At 37.0% G+C, this 16,702-nt stretch overlaps 1 protein-coding gene across 1 annotated transcript in view; it reads left to right on the forward strand.

Annotated features, from left to right (window-relative positions):
- The first annotated feature begins 142 nt into the window (after positions 1-142).
- LOC139952893 (bone morphogenetic protein receptor type-1B-like) overlaps positions 143-16,702 on the forward strand; it is a 63,049-nt gene continuing 46,489 nt past the window's right edge. The window contains exon 1 of the mRNA XM_071952180.1: positions 143-313. Within this exon, the coding sequence (XP_071808281.1) occupies positions 220-313 (94 nt within the window). The 5' untranslated portion in view covers positions 143-219. The remainder of the gene's footprint in view (positions 314-16,702) is intronic.

The raw sequence follows: 16,702 nt of genomic DNA on the forward strand, positions 1-16,702 counted from the left end.
TTTACCTCGCTCGCGTATTAGGCCTACTACCACCATCGCAAAACCCCCGACCGGAAAATGGCACATGCTGAATGTGACGTCAGATTAAACGATGAATATTCAATTCACACACAAACCCGTGTACCCCTGCACAGCCCCCCATTGATTGGCATTTGGCAGTGAATGGATTGATAGTGCGCATATATATTGACAATCAACCCTTGCAAACAGTTTATCAAAATGGCGACTTTTAGAGGACTATATGGGACAACTAACTACTGGAATTTTGCAGTTTTCTCGGCCTGTATGTGTCTTCTAACTATTGTTGTTTCAGGTAAGTGAGCTTGAGTATATTTTTGTTCAGCTTTTTGTGTTGTTCTGTGGGTATTGGTGGGAAATGTTGCCGAAATGGTCGGCGTTTTTAGGCGTTCCGTGTCGCGTGTTGGAGCACCGAGTTGGCAGTGTCAACCATGGGGCAAATTGCACGAAATGTCAGATAACAACATGGCGGTAGTGAACATAAAGATAACACGGTTTGCGTGTCAAATAAAATTGAAGTTTATGGTCAAATTAAGAATATAGTAACGCACATTTCACATAGTCGGTCTTTCTTCAGGTGTAGTTTACATGGGTATTTTGTAAAATATTGTGAGTAAAAGTTTTTGACCATGTTGACTTGAGTAAATCGTGGAGAAATCAAGTCTTATTCTATAATTTTATAAACAAACAACCTCCTACATGAACCTCCACTCCAGTCCAGAGTATACTAGTTTCACTGGTCTCAGTGTCACATTACAAACAAAAACAAACAACATACAAATTATAACTAACTGAACATGCAGAAACTATGATTTGTGTATCAAGCTCAAAAGTTCAATGTTATTTAATGGTGTAACGATCTTCCATTTCATTTGAGACATGGATTTTAAAATCGAAGAACACACTGATTTTGATTATTTTGTGTAGCTGAATGTGAACACTTAAAATCGAGGGTTGTTTGTTTAGCCTTATTTAAGCTGTGATATCGTAAGCCTCCATCCTGATTCCTGATTAAGGGTAACGATTATCATAACTACAGTATTTAATCAGTAGCACTTGATTTGCGTTATTCATTTAGGTTTTCTTAACATAACATAGGCCTAACAATTAAAATTTATAAGGCGCTATCTCATCAAGATCATAGTGCACTAGAAAGAAATTTGAACTTGAAATTGAAGTCAAAGCACTTGAGTAGCTAGTCGTGTCAGGTTTTTTATCTTGGAAGTTGGGTTTTTGTTGTTGCCTTGTTATTCAGTTCTTGTGTAGTTTTAGTACAAAAGTAGAGTAAAGCTTGCCAAAGCTTGCCAACACTAGGGTCAGATAGAAGTGACTTGTGTACGAAGTGACCAACATCACTACAAACATGTACACCAACACTTTTTGTTTCACCAATTTTTGTAGAATCTAACCATATCTAACTAACCAACATCCTTTCCCTCAGTTCAACATCATTTAAATAAAAACTTTAGGCCTGCAATAGTTGAAAAAAAGATTACATTTTCACATCAAAGTATTGAAATTGAGTTGTATCATTCACCCTTCTCTTGTCAGTTTATTTCCAAAAATCTGGATGCCTGTTATTTCATCCCTGAGAGAGAAAAACCATTTTCATTTTGGAAAGGGGCATTTACCATGAAAAAGATATCCATGCATTAGCCTTAACACTGTTTTTGTACCATTTGTAGTGAAGATTCCAAAAGGGGGCAAAGTACTTTGGCCTTGGTAAACGAGCATTTCCTTTCAAGAGTATGTCAAGGACAAGACTCTCTCACCAATAAATATAACCACAAGTACATTAGTGTCATGGTAGGTGAATTACCTACAAATACAAATTAGGCAACACAAGACAAGCATTTTAATGTCCTTTTGCCTTTAAAAGCCCTGCTTGCATGAATAAATTTGAGTAAGCTTAGCTAGTTGTTTTAAGAGACTTGTGTCTTACACCAAGTACATGTTAGACAGACTTATGAAGCAATGTGCATTAAGAGTTTACATATTTTGCACTGTATGACACCCTTAGTTATTTTGAATGTGGTTTTTCAGAATTTTCTTGTATCATGATATTAGCATAATCTATAGCTCGTGTCAATTTCAGCCTGTTAACCTGTGATAGTCAACTGGTATGGAGCAACATTTTGATGGAAGTTTATAACATGCAACACAAATTTCTTTTGTAATCGTAGACTTCCGACTCTTGCTTCCTTTTTACCCCTATCGGAGCGACCAACTCTTCCTGATTCTGCAGAAATTTGTCGGAAAATAAACCAACCTCCCATGTTTTTAACAAGTTTGAATATCTCCCTGATTAGGGGAACGTTTTCCCTATATAATATTTTAAATATAAAATTAAAAATAACTCCCTGAATGATGTACAAAAACTCCCTCATTCCAAGATGAAAATGTTTGGCAGCTCCGTTTTATCTTATAACAATGTTTATTGCAATCAGTTGTGTATAAATTTATGATGAACAGCTGCTGTTGCGGAAAATCCCAGCATTCCCAGCGTGTATCTCTCATGAGAGTGTCGTGCCTCATGAACTCTAAGAGAGTCAAACTTGCTTTGTCCACATACCATCTCAAGCAGCTAGCCGTACTCGGGCCTTGAATTTCGTTCTTGAATTTCGATCTTGAAGGGGCACAGCAATTTTCCTCTGGTAAGGGGCACTGCCATGAAGACCATTTTGTATTGGAACTTTGTAAAGGGCACCACAGCAAAGCACATGGCAATGGCTGTGAGTTATTTCTAGGCCCGCAGACTAGAATGTTTTTTTTGTAGGCTTTATGTACGTATACTGTAAATTTCTGTGAATGAAAACATTTCAGTTGACTTCTTTTTGTTATCATAACAAATTGCATGGTTTTCATTTATCAACAGCTGCATTAATTAGTTAAGGTTAGATTAACATACCAGAACTAAAATGAATTATTTTAATATTGATTTTTAAAAACAAAATTCATTTGTACTGGATGCCCGATGTGGCCTAAGGCACGATCAGTGAATGGAACAATAATGTACAATTAACTATTGTCAATGACTTTGCTGACTGGATCATTTCATGTGGCTGGGGAATCTTTCATAATTTAAAGTAAATAGTCTAAACACCTTTGTGGACGATGTATGTAGTGAATTCTACGAAAATTACATTGTAACTATTTATCATCAAACTAGAGTGCAGCTAATTAATCTGTGGATGTGACACAATTTGTTAAGAGATTTCAGTTAATTTTCTTTATTGTCAATGTCTACTCGCCCTGCACGGTCATTGTTTGGTGGCCGACATGCACCTGGTGGCGTGTTCTTTGTTTTTCTGTGATTATAAAGGAAAGTGGATGCTGATTAATTCAAATAAAACAACTGACTGCAGAGGGTTTTCAACAATTTGTTTTATTGCATATATATGGTTCAATCGATTCTTATAGATTTACGTAGTACAGCGCAAAGTAAATTAAATTTATCGTATTACAAAACGCTACATTGTTTAGCTAGTAAATTTCTGTACTTGAAATAATTGTGTATTTTAAGACATGATTTGTTAGAAACATCACTATTAATTACCACACATTGATATTTTGAAGTCTGTAATCATTGCACAACAATTTGCTGAAGTTCTTTACGTTTGTAATGTAAATTTAAAGGAACACGTTGCCTTGGATCGGTCGAGTTGGTCTTTGAAAAGCGTCCTGTAACCGTTTGTTATAAAATTGATATGGTTAGAAAGATGTTGTAAAAGTAGAATACAATGATCTACACAAATATGCCTCGAATTTGCGTGGTTTTCCTTTTACCTCGTCGACAAACACGGTCGGCCATTTATGGGAGTCAAATTTTTGACTCCCATAAATGGCCGACCGTGTTAGTTCGCGAAGTAAAAGAAAAACGGTGCAATTTTGAGTGATCTTGTGTGGATCATTATATTCTACTTTTAAAACATCTTTCTAACCAATGTATTTCATAACAAACGGTTTCAAACGCTTTTCATAGACCAACTCGTCCGATCCAAGGCAATGTGTTCCATTAAAAGCAAGCATGATGCAGAAAACAGCTATTTGTGTATGCCAGAGTTTTGCAAAGATTGAAGCCTGCTGTGGCCCATATCCAATGTCAACTATTAGTGTCCACTAATCCCTCCTAAGATATCTCCCTGTCATTTGTTCCTGAAGAGGGGGTTCTTGCCATCCTTCATTGTGAGCTCATTTGTGAATAATACCCCTTCTAAGGGTCCAAGCTTTCCCTTTTATGTTTTGCTCCAAGTCAGGGCCGAGATGACTCCATCCCTGAATGGTGAGACTAATGAAGGATAAGGGGTGCAGTACTGTTCATTTATTATGGTGCATAATCTGCTAGTAGTAGTGTTGGATTACTATGCTGACTGTAGTGTTAATTAAACGTAAACCCTTAGTATTAGGTAGCCAAGATGGGAAGTACATAGATGATACATGGTTACCTTTCCTCCATGGTAAAACACACAGCCCAAAAACTTTAACATTCACCAAAATTTAGATTGCCTTTTTTAAGTGTACAATAGTATGCACACACTAATAATGAAAATACAACACTTCAAACAGAAATCTTTGAATGCATTCAGAATGCAAACAGAACCTCTTTAAACTCTTTGAAATAAACCTCGAGTGTATAAAGTAATCCAAAATCATCAAGTTGAGGATCACAAGGTGTTTTTGTAAAGTTGTATATTCCACAGATTCCTTGAGACTAAACAGGTTTCTATGAACTTGAAGTAGACATGACCTTGGCCCTGAAATAGCGAAAATCCAGACTTCGACAACTGGATTCTTTCAATTTAAATGAAAGATCATCTCAAAAACCAGCTGTAATTTCCCTTGTAATAACTCAGTGGATTTCCTGTGTTTAACCTGATTAGTTGAGGGTATGCTTGGGGTTAAACTGGCTCTCATTCAACCTGGTTAAGACTAAGAAGAGGCTTCCATGCTCTACAATCCCACGTTAGGTTCTAGGACTTTCTATATGTAGGACTCTTTGCACGTCAACTTGATAACTGTAGACCATGTACCTGTAAGCTAGTCAACCCTCATTTAAAGGCAGTGGACACTAATGGAATTACTAAAATTATTTATCAGCATAAAACTATTTATCTACCTTACTTGGTAGCGAGTAATAGGGAGAGGTTGATGGTATAAAACATTGTGAGAAACGGCTCCCAGTAATTTTCCCTGAATTTGATTTTGAGACCTCAGAGTTAGATTTTGAGGTCTTGAAATCAAGCATCTGAAAGCACACAACTTCGTTTGACAAGCAAGGGTGTTTTATTCTTTCATTATTCTCTCGCAACTTCAATGACCAATTGAGCTCAAATTTTCACAGGTTTGTTATTTTATGCATGTTGAGATACACCAAGTGAGAAGACTGGTCTTTGACAATTACCAATAGTGTCCACAGGGGTCGAAATTAAGTGTATTTCCATGGTAGTCAGCAGGGCTAGTGACCAACAATTTTTAGTAGCCTTGATTAGATTTTGGTAGCCCGAAAGACACATTATGTCTCGCGAGGCGGCTCAAACTTTACAATACACCAATAACATAGTTCTTTATTGTTTGTGATGATGATTTTGGCATTATTTTTCCACTAGCCCTTCGGGCTATCAAACTGGAAAAATCAGTAGCCCGGCCGTAACTCTGGTAGTCCCGGGCTAGCGGGCTAATGGCAATTTCGACCCCTGGTCCAGTACGAGCACTGCTTAGGTATATTTGATTTTCTGCTTTCAATTCCAGAATCTCATCATTTATACATCATTCTGTGTTCTGTTGTCCTACTATAACAACGTTCCTTTCAGGGAACAATATCATCTTGCCCAGCACTTTTGCACAGCAAACCAATTTCAACTGAACAGACTTTGTGCACAGTGAATGCTAATGTTTAGTGGCTAGTATGGTGATTGTTGAGTAGCAACTGACATATTTTGCTTTGCTGTACAAGGGACATTGTTCACTGCTGTTTTAAAGGTAGTTTGGCAAGTCCCAGGGATCTTGATTATGAGACTCTACTGTACATCCATGTACACTGACCTTGCAAGTGGTACATGCAGTCATTGTGGATGGACAGACTGTCCATGTACTTCAATTATGCAGGTTTACATTGGGTAAAGGCTTGCAGTACACATTGTAGACTGCAAATGGTCGAATGTGAACTTTACATCGCCATTGCCTTTTATAAATACAGTAGAATGCAACTCAACTGGAAGGTTAATATGATGTAATTCTGGCATAATATGGATGAAGAATATGTACTGGTACTGGTAGATTTTGCGGTGTAGGCCTATAGGTCTGGTCCGACCCTACAATGGTTCAATGCACACACTGTATACCCTATGTATGTACGAAGATGTACCATGTACATTGTTGTATGCAGAGTTAATGCCTATAGATGCCACACATGCAGTCGGTCTTTATTAAAAGTACCTAGCAATTATTCTTGAGCCGCCATCTTTGTTTTCTCTAATCAATGCGGTGCTGAATCAAGAGAAATTTCACAGTGCACATAAAACTGTTTAGAATCTTTACAGTCTAAATCATCCTATTTATTACTAATTTTTATTGAAAAAATTAAAACTAAAGCTTTTGTTATATTGGATGGTCATTTATGCCAATCAAGACATCAAATCCAGTTTTTGAGACAAAATAATGTAAACAAGACAAGACAAACAAAATGTTCCTAAAAATTTAAATGTAAAACATTCACCATCTTGTTACTCAGACAAAAATGTTTTCAGGGAACATCGGTGTACATTGTAGTATGAGGCACATCAACGCTCTCCTCAGACCGCCCAATTCTCCCAGGTGTTTCAGAATACACACATGGCATTTTCAATGTTGAAATGAGGGTCGACCATATCACGAAAGGTTATCCAGTCTTCTCAAGTTGTGCCACATGAATGATGAATGCTTTGAGACTGTCCATCTGTTTGGCAATGGTGTGGTCGACACACTTGGGCTGTTAAAGCTGCAGGGTACCCTGCCACCAGCCCCAGACTTACTCCTTATGGGGGATTAGCGCCATGAGCACTTCTGTGGATTTGTGCGCTTTATAAGTTTTCATCATTATTATTTTATTATTGATGTGCATCTCATCTTTGGGAACAGGTTCTGTCAATGTCTGGTCGAATTTGCCTCACACTGATCCTCTACTACCTATATAGCAGGCCTATTAGCTTCATTTTCGAAAGGGCTAGGGCGCCAATGCTTTTTCTCCTAGGCACCCTATGAGGAAATTTGAAATTTCTACTGAAGCATTTCAAGGGCACCAAGGCAATCACCAGGGGGCCCGGAGGCAATCACCTTCCTTGCCTCTGTGAAGTATCAGGCCTGATTATAAAAGCCTTCATGAGACACTTCAGGTGCACTGTTTGGTTCAGGTATTATGCAGACAAATTTACCGAAACCGAATAGTGCCCTAGTGACCTGTCCACCATTTTTTCGAAATGCCTTTTAGGGAATAATCCTCAAAATAACCTTGAACCTTTTTGAGCTGAAGAAGCGCTTAGAATAAGATACAAATTAGACACTGGAAACAAATTTTGCTTGTATTGAAGATTAATTTAAGATTCTTAATTAAACATTTTGTGAAAATTACAAGAATAACATGTTCAGGTATTTGTTTCTACATGACATAAATCACACTATGTAAAAAAAACATGTGTGTTTAATCCTGCTACCATGGCTGCAGACAACATTTGATATGGGCGGCAGCTTTGGAGCATGCTGTATCATTTTGCCAAAATCATATGGTTACATCATCAACTACATGTTTTACAGAACCTTTGGTATTTGTACACAACAGCATTGAACATGGACAGTAGTGTTGAGGTACTGGAGAATATTAGTTGTGTTAGTTGACGTTAGCTACATCTATGTATGCCCTCAACATGGGGCTTCCTCAGTTTAATTATATTTAAGTGTGGCAAATTAATGTGGAGATTGCTGGGCAATCTTATTGCATTGAAGTCTAATAAAAATGACCAGCACCTCAGGAAATGGAAATAATGAATGAGTATCCGTCCTAATGCAATAAAGGCCATAACACATGTAGTTGGAGAGGAGCTATTTGCATCATTATGTGGAGCGTGGAGTGTTTCGTGGCGTGTAATTTAGACTTATGTATTTAGGTCAGGGAGACTGGACATCCAATAAAATGACGCTATTGGATCAATGATATGATGATTGCCTCAAAAGTCTGTATTTCAAGAAAATATAATTAGCTGTCGCAGACTGCTTACTGATTACTAATCAAAAGGCCGAAGGACCTGTGGTATTTAAATGCAAAATATATTTAATGGCCTGGCAGTTTTACCCGTTTTGGTTCGGATTTTTATAGTCCTAAATAAAAGTTGTATCTTTATTGATGGTGTACCAGCATTAAAGTGATACTCATATGGAAAGTAGAATAGATAAAAGTGACATTGTAATATAACTACAAAAACTCCTGGTGTGCATTTTGCATGAAAATTGAAGTTGACAATTTAATTTGTAAAAAGATATTTATTTCCTGTGGAATGCAAGTACATAAACATTAAAACTAAACACGTTTTAAGATTTGCAGTACCCTAATAGGGTTTTTGCCCCTGCGTTTAGTATCGTATACGATGTAAAATAGAAAAAGAAAAAAAAATAATTTAAAAAGAAACGTTTATTTCTCGTATTAATGATCCTTCTGAGGAAATCCGGTGCTTCAAAAAATAAATAAATAAATGCTAATTACCTGAGTACACCTCTCTTCCCTTTTACCTTTGTCCCCCCCCCAATGTCTTGTCATGCAAGGGTACTTTTATTGTAGCTCCATCACTTCTATGGGAACATCTTCATTGTCACATGGGTCAAAAAGCAAGGGTCATGTAGGTGTGTGTACAAAATGTAGGGTAGTAAATGTATGTTTGTATACATTATGTACAAAGTATAACAACCTATGCATTGTACAGAGTGCATGGCTGTAATTGAAATAAGCCATACATTTACGGTATAACATTTACTTGTAGGTACGTCATGTAAATGAACAGTTCGTGTGGTTATAAGGCTATCCCAATTCAAGATTTTGCTATGATGGTGTCTGTCTGCACTCTACTCATTCAGTAGATTTAGTAGATTTCTTTTACAACTCAGCTGAGTCTGACATCACAATATGATACTTGTTCTTTTTTACAATGTCATCCCCCATGAAAATGATATCCAGAATTTGATATGTTAAGAACTTCTTGGCCTTGTTACTACCATCTTAGTCAGTTCCTTGAAACACTGATCCTCACTTACACTCTGTGTTTCGCTTCCTGTCTTATTAAAAGTGGTAAAATTGCTGGACCTCGAGAGAAGAAAATTCTCCTTTTTCCAAGTCAAGACTAAAAGAGAGGTACTGCATCAAACAATTGATGACACTGAATCATGTCATGTTCAATTTTAAACAGCTTTGATAAACTTGGCCGTATTTGTTGTTGTATTTTGCCATGCCTTTTGTCTTGCTTTGGCTGTAATACTGTCAACCATTTTCGACTTCTATACAATAGTTTTTTTCTTTTCAATCCGAGACTAGATACTGCATCAAGAATTTTAAGACACTATAAAAATAGCTTTGACCGATATTTTGGTTTCTCTTTGTTGTGCTTTGGCTATATAGCACTGTCAGCCATTTTTTGAGTCTTAATTTCTACCTGTTTGACTGCTGTAGAATTTAAGCCACATCCAATTCTTATAAAGAGCCCCCATGCAGCCTAAAAGGTCCATGTGTGAAGAAGAAACGCAAGACGCTCCAAACAGCGTCAGTTTGGTGCCAGCCACCAGCGGAAGCCATGCCATGCCCGCTGTGGTCGATTTCGGCGTCTCTAACCAGTTACCCAGTGATGTCCATGTAGTCTTTGTGGCACCCATAAAAAATTATACGCATTATGTAATCTAATATATTGTGATATTTCTAGAATGATTAGCCCAAGCAGGTCAGGGTCACATTGCAATTAAATTAGTCTCACAATTTATTAAATTAGCATAATGTTTATGGACTGGACAAAATTGATCATGTTTGTGTGTACATAAACATGCAGTCACTGGTATTATAATGCTTTGTCTCAATACTTGCTTAGTAAACAAATTTGTAGGTTTTGAAAATATCTTTGTGCACATTTCCATCTTGTTAGTGGGACATCAAGCATGGGGACATAGACACATGTCCAATGATGCAGAAACCAAAATACAATGTGTGGGAAGCGGAGTAGCCTCTGACTGTGTCCCTGATGTCCCTTTTTTAATTATAAACAGCTTATTTGTTCATCGCATGACCATTAATATGACTCTCAAGGTTCAAAAGGGAATAAATAAACGCACGCGTCCGTACACATGTAGTTACGTGTGTAATTGATGCCAATATCATTGTGCATAGAGAGATCGGCTGCTAAAAAATCTGCTGAAATTGATTGCGGTCAATCCATTATACTGGTAAACCCAATGTCGATTTCTTTGGCCAACAGTCTTTGGGATCCAAACTACAATGAAAACTTGTGGTTTGCGCTTGTTTGCGCTTATCGTGCGTATGCGTGTTACATCGGCCATACTGATCATACACATGGTGCGAAACAGTCTCTATAAAAAGTGTCCTGTGTTCCCCCAAAGCATTGTGCACTGCCCTGATTAATATGCTGTTTGAGGTGTTTTTCGTTCCCATGGATAGGCCAATGTACATGTTTGCCTAGATAAGACCTGATTTGTGTGATGCTATGTAAAAAATTACGGGGCGTGAGATTTTTCACATGGTATGGGGCTGTGTAAACAGAACGGGTGAAGGAATGAAAGAAAAACGATGATTTATTAAAACTAAATGCCTTTTTGACATGGACTTTGATTGGAAAAATTAGAATTTGTCATTGTTTCAACAGTCACGTTGAGAGGCAGTTCTGTTTACCCTCTTGGCATTTTAGCATTCGCAGACATGTATTGTTGGTCTAGCATTAAAAATGCACAATAAATTGTCCTGGTTTTATTTTTATGCCAGGTGTTCTTTATAACAGGGAAAAAACAGGGATCAACAAGGAGGGGGGGGGAGGGGGCTGGCTATAAATAAGCCAATCGGTCCAGTGTAGTTGAGTCTTGAAAATGTCAAATACAGACTGGTCAAATACCAAGATGATGAACCTTTTTATGATACACATGTTAAGTTTATTATGAATGGAACATTTTTTCGTACATAGAATTCTACTGTATAGAAGTACGCATGAAGATCCACTGAAATTGCTTCAGCACATGACTGTACTATGATGATACAAAATGCAGAGCATGAAAAGCAGATTCGTTGACAATCATAATTATCTCTTGTGACATTTTGAAGAAATGATGTAAATTGTAAGTGAACATGTTTCAAACTACATTAGGCCAGTCACTCAAAGTAATAAAGATGGACATAGCATCCCAGATTATACTCCATGGAAATGTGATTTATAATTTGCATTATTGTTAACGTTAGAACTAAAGATTTTAAAATCAATATCGTAATTTGCAATCACTTAAAAGCTCATCAAAGTCATTTTAGAATGAATCCATCATGAACTCAAACAATGTGAACAGCCCTGCTTGGTTGTCTAATCCGTCAATCATTGTTTACATAGTCCAAGCATCCACTACATCAGCATTTTATTACCCCCAATGCCTAATTAGTCATCCCCATTGATTAATTGGTAGGGGTGGGCGGAGTTGGGGGAGTCATTTTACAGTTTGCATCAGTGACACATTATGATTTATCATCTGTCACAAAATTAAAATGAATTTGTTTTTAATCACAACAAATTAAGTAGTGGTAATGTTTTCATAGTGGAGGAAAGCTCATACAGCATTAGCTGTGATCAATTAAAAAATGTAGTTGGTAGGACTGTACAAGCCGTAAAGACCGGACTGGACCATCCCTTGAATTTAATAAAATGCAAATTGAAGATAGAAATCTATCCAATCTGACGTATAGTAATATTACATGCTGTTGTTATCACACAAGTGATATTATAAGTTATCTCACAGTTTTCAAGCAAACTTTGAGCAGCGCAAGTGGGGATCAGCATTTGACACAAACGCGCCACTTTTGAATTTACTTTACTTCTTATAAGCTGTATGTTTGGCGTACGTATGCCTTTAGATACATGTAGCTAATAAAAGCTCATTACAAGGAGTAAGAACACACAATATGCAGGGTGTGATATGGGCTGTACGATATAAGTTTACTCCTTGTTGCTATGGATCAACCAATCAGAATCAATGATTCAAGTCTCCTTGAAGCTAAAGTGAAATAAAAGCCAGTGGAGAAACTATCCAATAAAATTTAAAATGTCTGCATTCATGTCAAGTCTGCTTCTTGCTGTTACTATCCAATGTTAAAATCAAGATCTTGTACAACTAAAACCATCCTGGTAAAGCCTGAGATCACTTTCCAACTTGACCGAACTGTTATTCACCCTATAATGACCTCAGCCACACCATGGGGGTCAGCCTGTGAACTATCAAACCGTGTGGTAATGAGATATGACACTCAACTTATCTCCTGTCTACATTTATTAACGCGGTCATTAATATTATTTTTTCCCTTCATGCAACATGATAATTTATAAGGCTGCTTTATCAAATTGATAAGTAAAGCGTTGATTTTTAAAGTGTTAAATGTTAATGCATTTCAACAAACCCTTACACTTTTGTGTATTTATAACCAGCACAGCCTATTGGGGCTTACCTCACATAATTTAAAAATACATCAAAAGATAAAATACTTCAAGTGACAAGCTTAAGCAGAAGGTGTGTTAGAAGGAACAGAAATTCCTAAAAATTAGAAATGGCATAAAAGGTCAAATGAACGAAATTAAACAGCAAACCACACAAAAAGTCATAGGTTTGCAAAAACAATTGTATTGTTTTGAATAGCATTTTTCATTTTTGTATCCTTGTGTCAATTAGGTGATGTGCAAGTTTGGAATTGTCAAAATGTCGCATGAAGGCCCTATTGTATACCCAAAACAAGATAACAATATTATGTTAGTGCACAGAGCATTTGCATTGGAGATACTGCGTACTTGTAAAATGCTACAGCAGGTTGGAGAAATTCACACTGAAGTAATTTCCTAATCAGGAATAGTGTTCTGTAGACTAACATTCTCAACCACAGGAATGCTAGTCAATTGTACACAGGTACCACACAAATTCTGTATACTATCTCGTCGTCCTCGTGCACCAAACTCATACGCTTTTTCTTAATAATCACATTGAATAAAAGCTAGCCAAACCCAAGGTCTGCACGTAATAGGATTTCACACTTACTTTCACAAATAACCTTATGGTAGGACAGAAAACTCCATTTTGGGATGGCGTGTGGGGATTTAGTTAGAAGTGACCTTCGCACACTGTAGGTTTTTATGTTATTTATTTGATATTTTTATTTGCCTGTCAAGTCTGTGCTGCATTCCACGTTGGATATATTTAATTTGGATAGGAAGATATTAGATTCTATTATTGATTTCTGTCTTAAAGAGGTTATGCGATTTGCAACTTATCCATGTTTTTAATAGTTGTTAGTTTTGCACCGAGGATAAAGAATATATAAGGTGAAGTTGGTGGTAGCACCTTGTGAAAATCTCATTTTGAGTAGTGTTGGTTTTGAAAAGAACCCGTATTGACAACTCAGATCTGTGTGCCCTGATCGTCTACTGATCGAAATGTTACAATTGAGCAGTCAACAACTGGTTCTTTTCAGAAACAACACTCACATGGTGCTACCACCAACCACACCTAATTACATGTATACTCCTACCATGCAATGGTGTTACCACAAACGGTGCCACAAACCTTGCTAGATTGCACTACCACCACGCAAAGTTTCAAATCCCACTGATAAAGAATACTTTGTTTTTACCTTCCACTGATGCGTGTTAAGTATTGAAGTTCTGTTAATAAAAAAAGGTTCTACGACAAATCAAAATTAATTAGCCTTTTTGAGACACAGGAATACACGGCTTGCTTTGGGTGTCTACATGCAGATTGTCCACCATCTCAAAAAGGCTTAGCAATGGCTTAGCAAACAGACGTAATTCTTGGAACAATGAAGTTCCATCTATTGAGAACCTGTTGTTGTGACAAAAACGGAAAACTTTTCCATGATTTGTCTAATCAGGACATCCCGTCAGCAGCCTGACTTTTTTTAATAGAATTTAACTGAAACATTTTCTTCATGTTTACAGACACGCCATTAAATAAAAGTGACCCTTCAAAATTTAACCAATACTTGGTATTCTATTAGTATCTGACATTTTTTTTTTTTTTTGGGGGGGTACCAAATAATAATGTTAAATAATGATGAACACCATTTATAAAGCGCCTTTTTATAAACCTGTAATGTCACTCCCAAGCCTGTATTAAATGTGTTTTTGTTGAACTTCAAACAAAAACAATTCCCAAACTGACTAAATTGCTTTTCCAAACTCCATTCACCTCATCCCCCCCACCACGAACAAAAGAAGCTGTGTAGTTCTTTTCAGAAACCCACTTCCAGTCCTGACACCAAATTAATTTTTAACCCCAGTTGACTGAAACCGTGTACTTTGAATTATTGTTACAACCCCTATAGTAGTTGACACCTTGTTTGGTCAGAATCTCGAACCACCATTTTTCAATTTTGTCGGAGAGAATAAAAAAAAAATTTCACACCCTTTTCCCCCGGATTCTTCTCTTCCATGACAGCTGTATGGAACCATCTTGCACTTTTTTTCCTCTGCTGATGTTTTTTTCATGAACTTTCAGTGTAAAAAAAAAGTGCATTTGGAGTGCACTGTACTTTCTTCCTCTACCCTCAGCCCGACACAATGAAGGCGACTAACGCTAGATTGAAGTGGCTGTGGGTTTTGAACGGTCTGCCAGGCTTTTTCGGTAGGATTATTATTTTATGGTCATGTTGCCGGCAACAAAGCCACCTTATTGAAAAGATGCATAGGTAGCCTGAAGGGTAAGGGTTGTGCACTAGAGCATACCGTCCTAATGAGACTAGTATAAATTTAAACAACTCAAAATGTTCGTAATTTTTTGTTCTCTGTAGAAGCCTTGCTTCACGCAAAATGTTTAAAAAGCTGCGGATCTTTAATCAAAAATATATAATGCAATAAAAGGCGCTATAATTTGTTTTGGAGTATGTTGGTTATGCTTGAACAGTGTCTTATTGGCACCCTGAGAACAAAGATATTGACAATAATAACAAGAAAAGTGCAAAATTAGATAGAAAAATTGTAAGGTTTCTTATTGGGTTACAGTTTTTTCATTCTGATTGGTCTAGAGGAAATTATCTTTCTTTTTTAAAGTACATGTAGTTTGGTTTGAAATACGCCATTGAAGACCTTGTCACCTACGTGTACATTATTGTCATGGCTACTTGCAGGTCTTGGATTAGAAAGGTTGAAGCTTTACCTGCAATGTGCTGCTTTCTGAAGACATCAAAACTAGCCTAACATAAATGAATTATTTAGCCTTTGAGAAAGAATATTATTGCAAAATTAAATTTAAAAGCCATTATTAAAAATGTGAAGTGCACAGAAAACCTTAAGCAGTCAACAGTGTGATCCTCTACCAATCACACATGAAAGAGAAAATGATGACCCCACCTTAATAATATTCGGCTTTAAATAATTGAGTCTTCATAGATCAGTGAAGTAAGCTACCAATTTTTTTAAGGATTAATCTAAGGTCATCATCCTTTACATTTTTAGACTTTACATTTCTTTATTATTACAGAGTCGATGTTTCATGACTAATTTTCAGTCCCCTTAAATTGTAAACCGCGTCACAATGTAAATCCATCATTTTTGAAGTCTGTGAAATAATTTTAGTCCAACCCCCCCGAGACAGAAATGATTAATCTTAGAGTTAGACTACAATTCTATTTTCAGTGAGACCGAAATAATTCGATGGGATATAACATGTCACCACCAATTCACAGTCAAACAACGTTCTTATAACTTATGGTTCCCTAGGAGTTAACAAAAAAATTCATGGGAAATTACCAGAAGTGAAACGTAACTAGATGGAATCCCTTCCTTCCCTTTTATTGACTCCGCAATTCCCTCTCCGTTGGCAAATAAACAGGATACTACTAACTGGTTCCCTGCTGTGCTGGCTCCACGGTGTGAATCCCTTCATAATGGCTGGTAATAAACCTGAATAAAGTCACCTGTTCTTTGTGTCACCTCTCCCCATGGTCACGCCCACTCTGTGTCCCCTGGAATGTCCCCATGCTATAATTTAATTGGGGACAAACTAAAAAAAATATTCAGCACAGGGATAAAGTTTTCACAAATTTAGTCAGAATCCAGTCTGTACTTTTTACAATGGCAACACATAAGTGCAGGCCTCAAAATAAACCCATAGCACCCACAGCATGGCACCCACAGCAATTGCCGTGGTGCCCTGTGCTTTTGTTGTGGTGCCCTTCGCATTGTTACAATCCAGCGCATATATTTTTTAATTTTCCTCATAGAGTTGCCCCTTACAACTTGAAAATTGCTGTGCCCCTTCAAGAATGAAATTAAAAGGCCTGCATTTGTTATTTTTATGTAAATTCTTTTATTTGCTAGTTTTTGCCTTAAGGCTTTGATCACACTATCCTGAATCTGATTTTTTTTTTTAAAGCTCTTTGTAAATTTCTTCCCTGAAGGTTGAAAGT

The sequence above is a fragment of the Asterias amurensis genome, chromosome 21 (genome assembly GCF_032118995.1).
Source record: "Asterias amurensis chromosome 21, ASM3211899v1".
Lineage (NCBI taxonomy): Eukaryota > Metazoa > Echinodermata > Asteroidea > Forcipulatida > Asteriidae > Asterias > Asterias amurensis.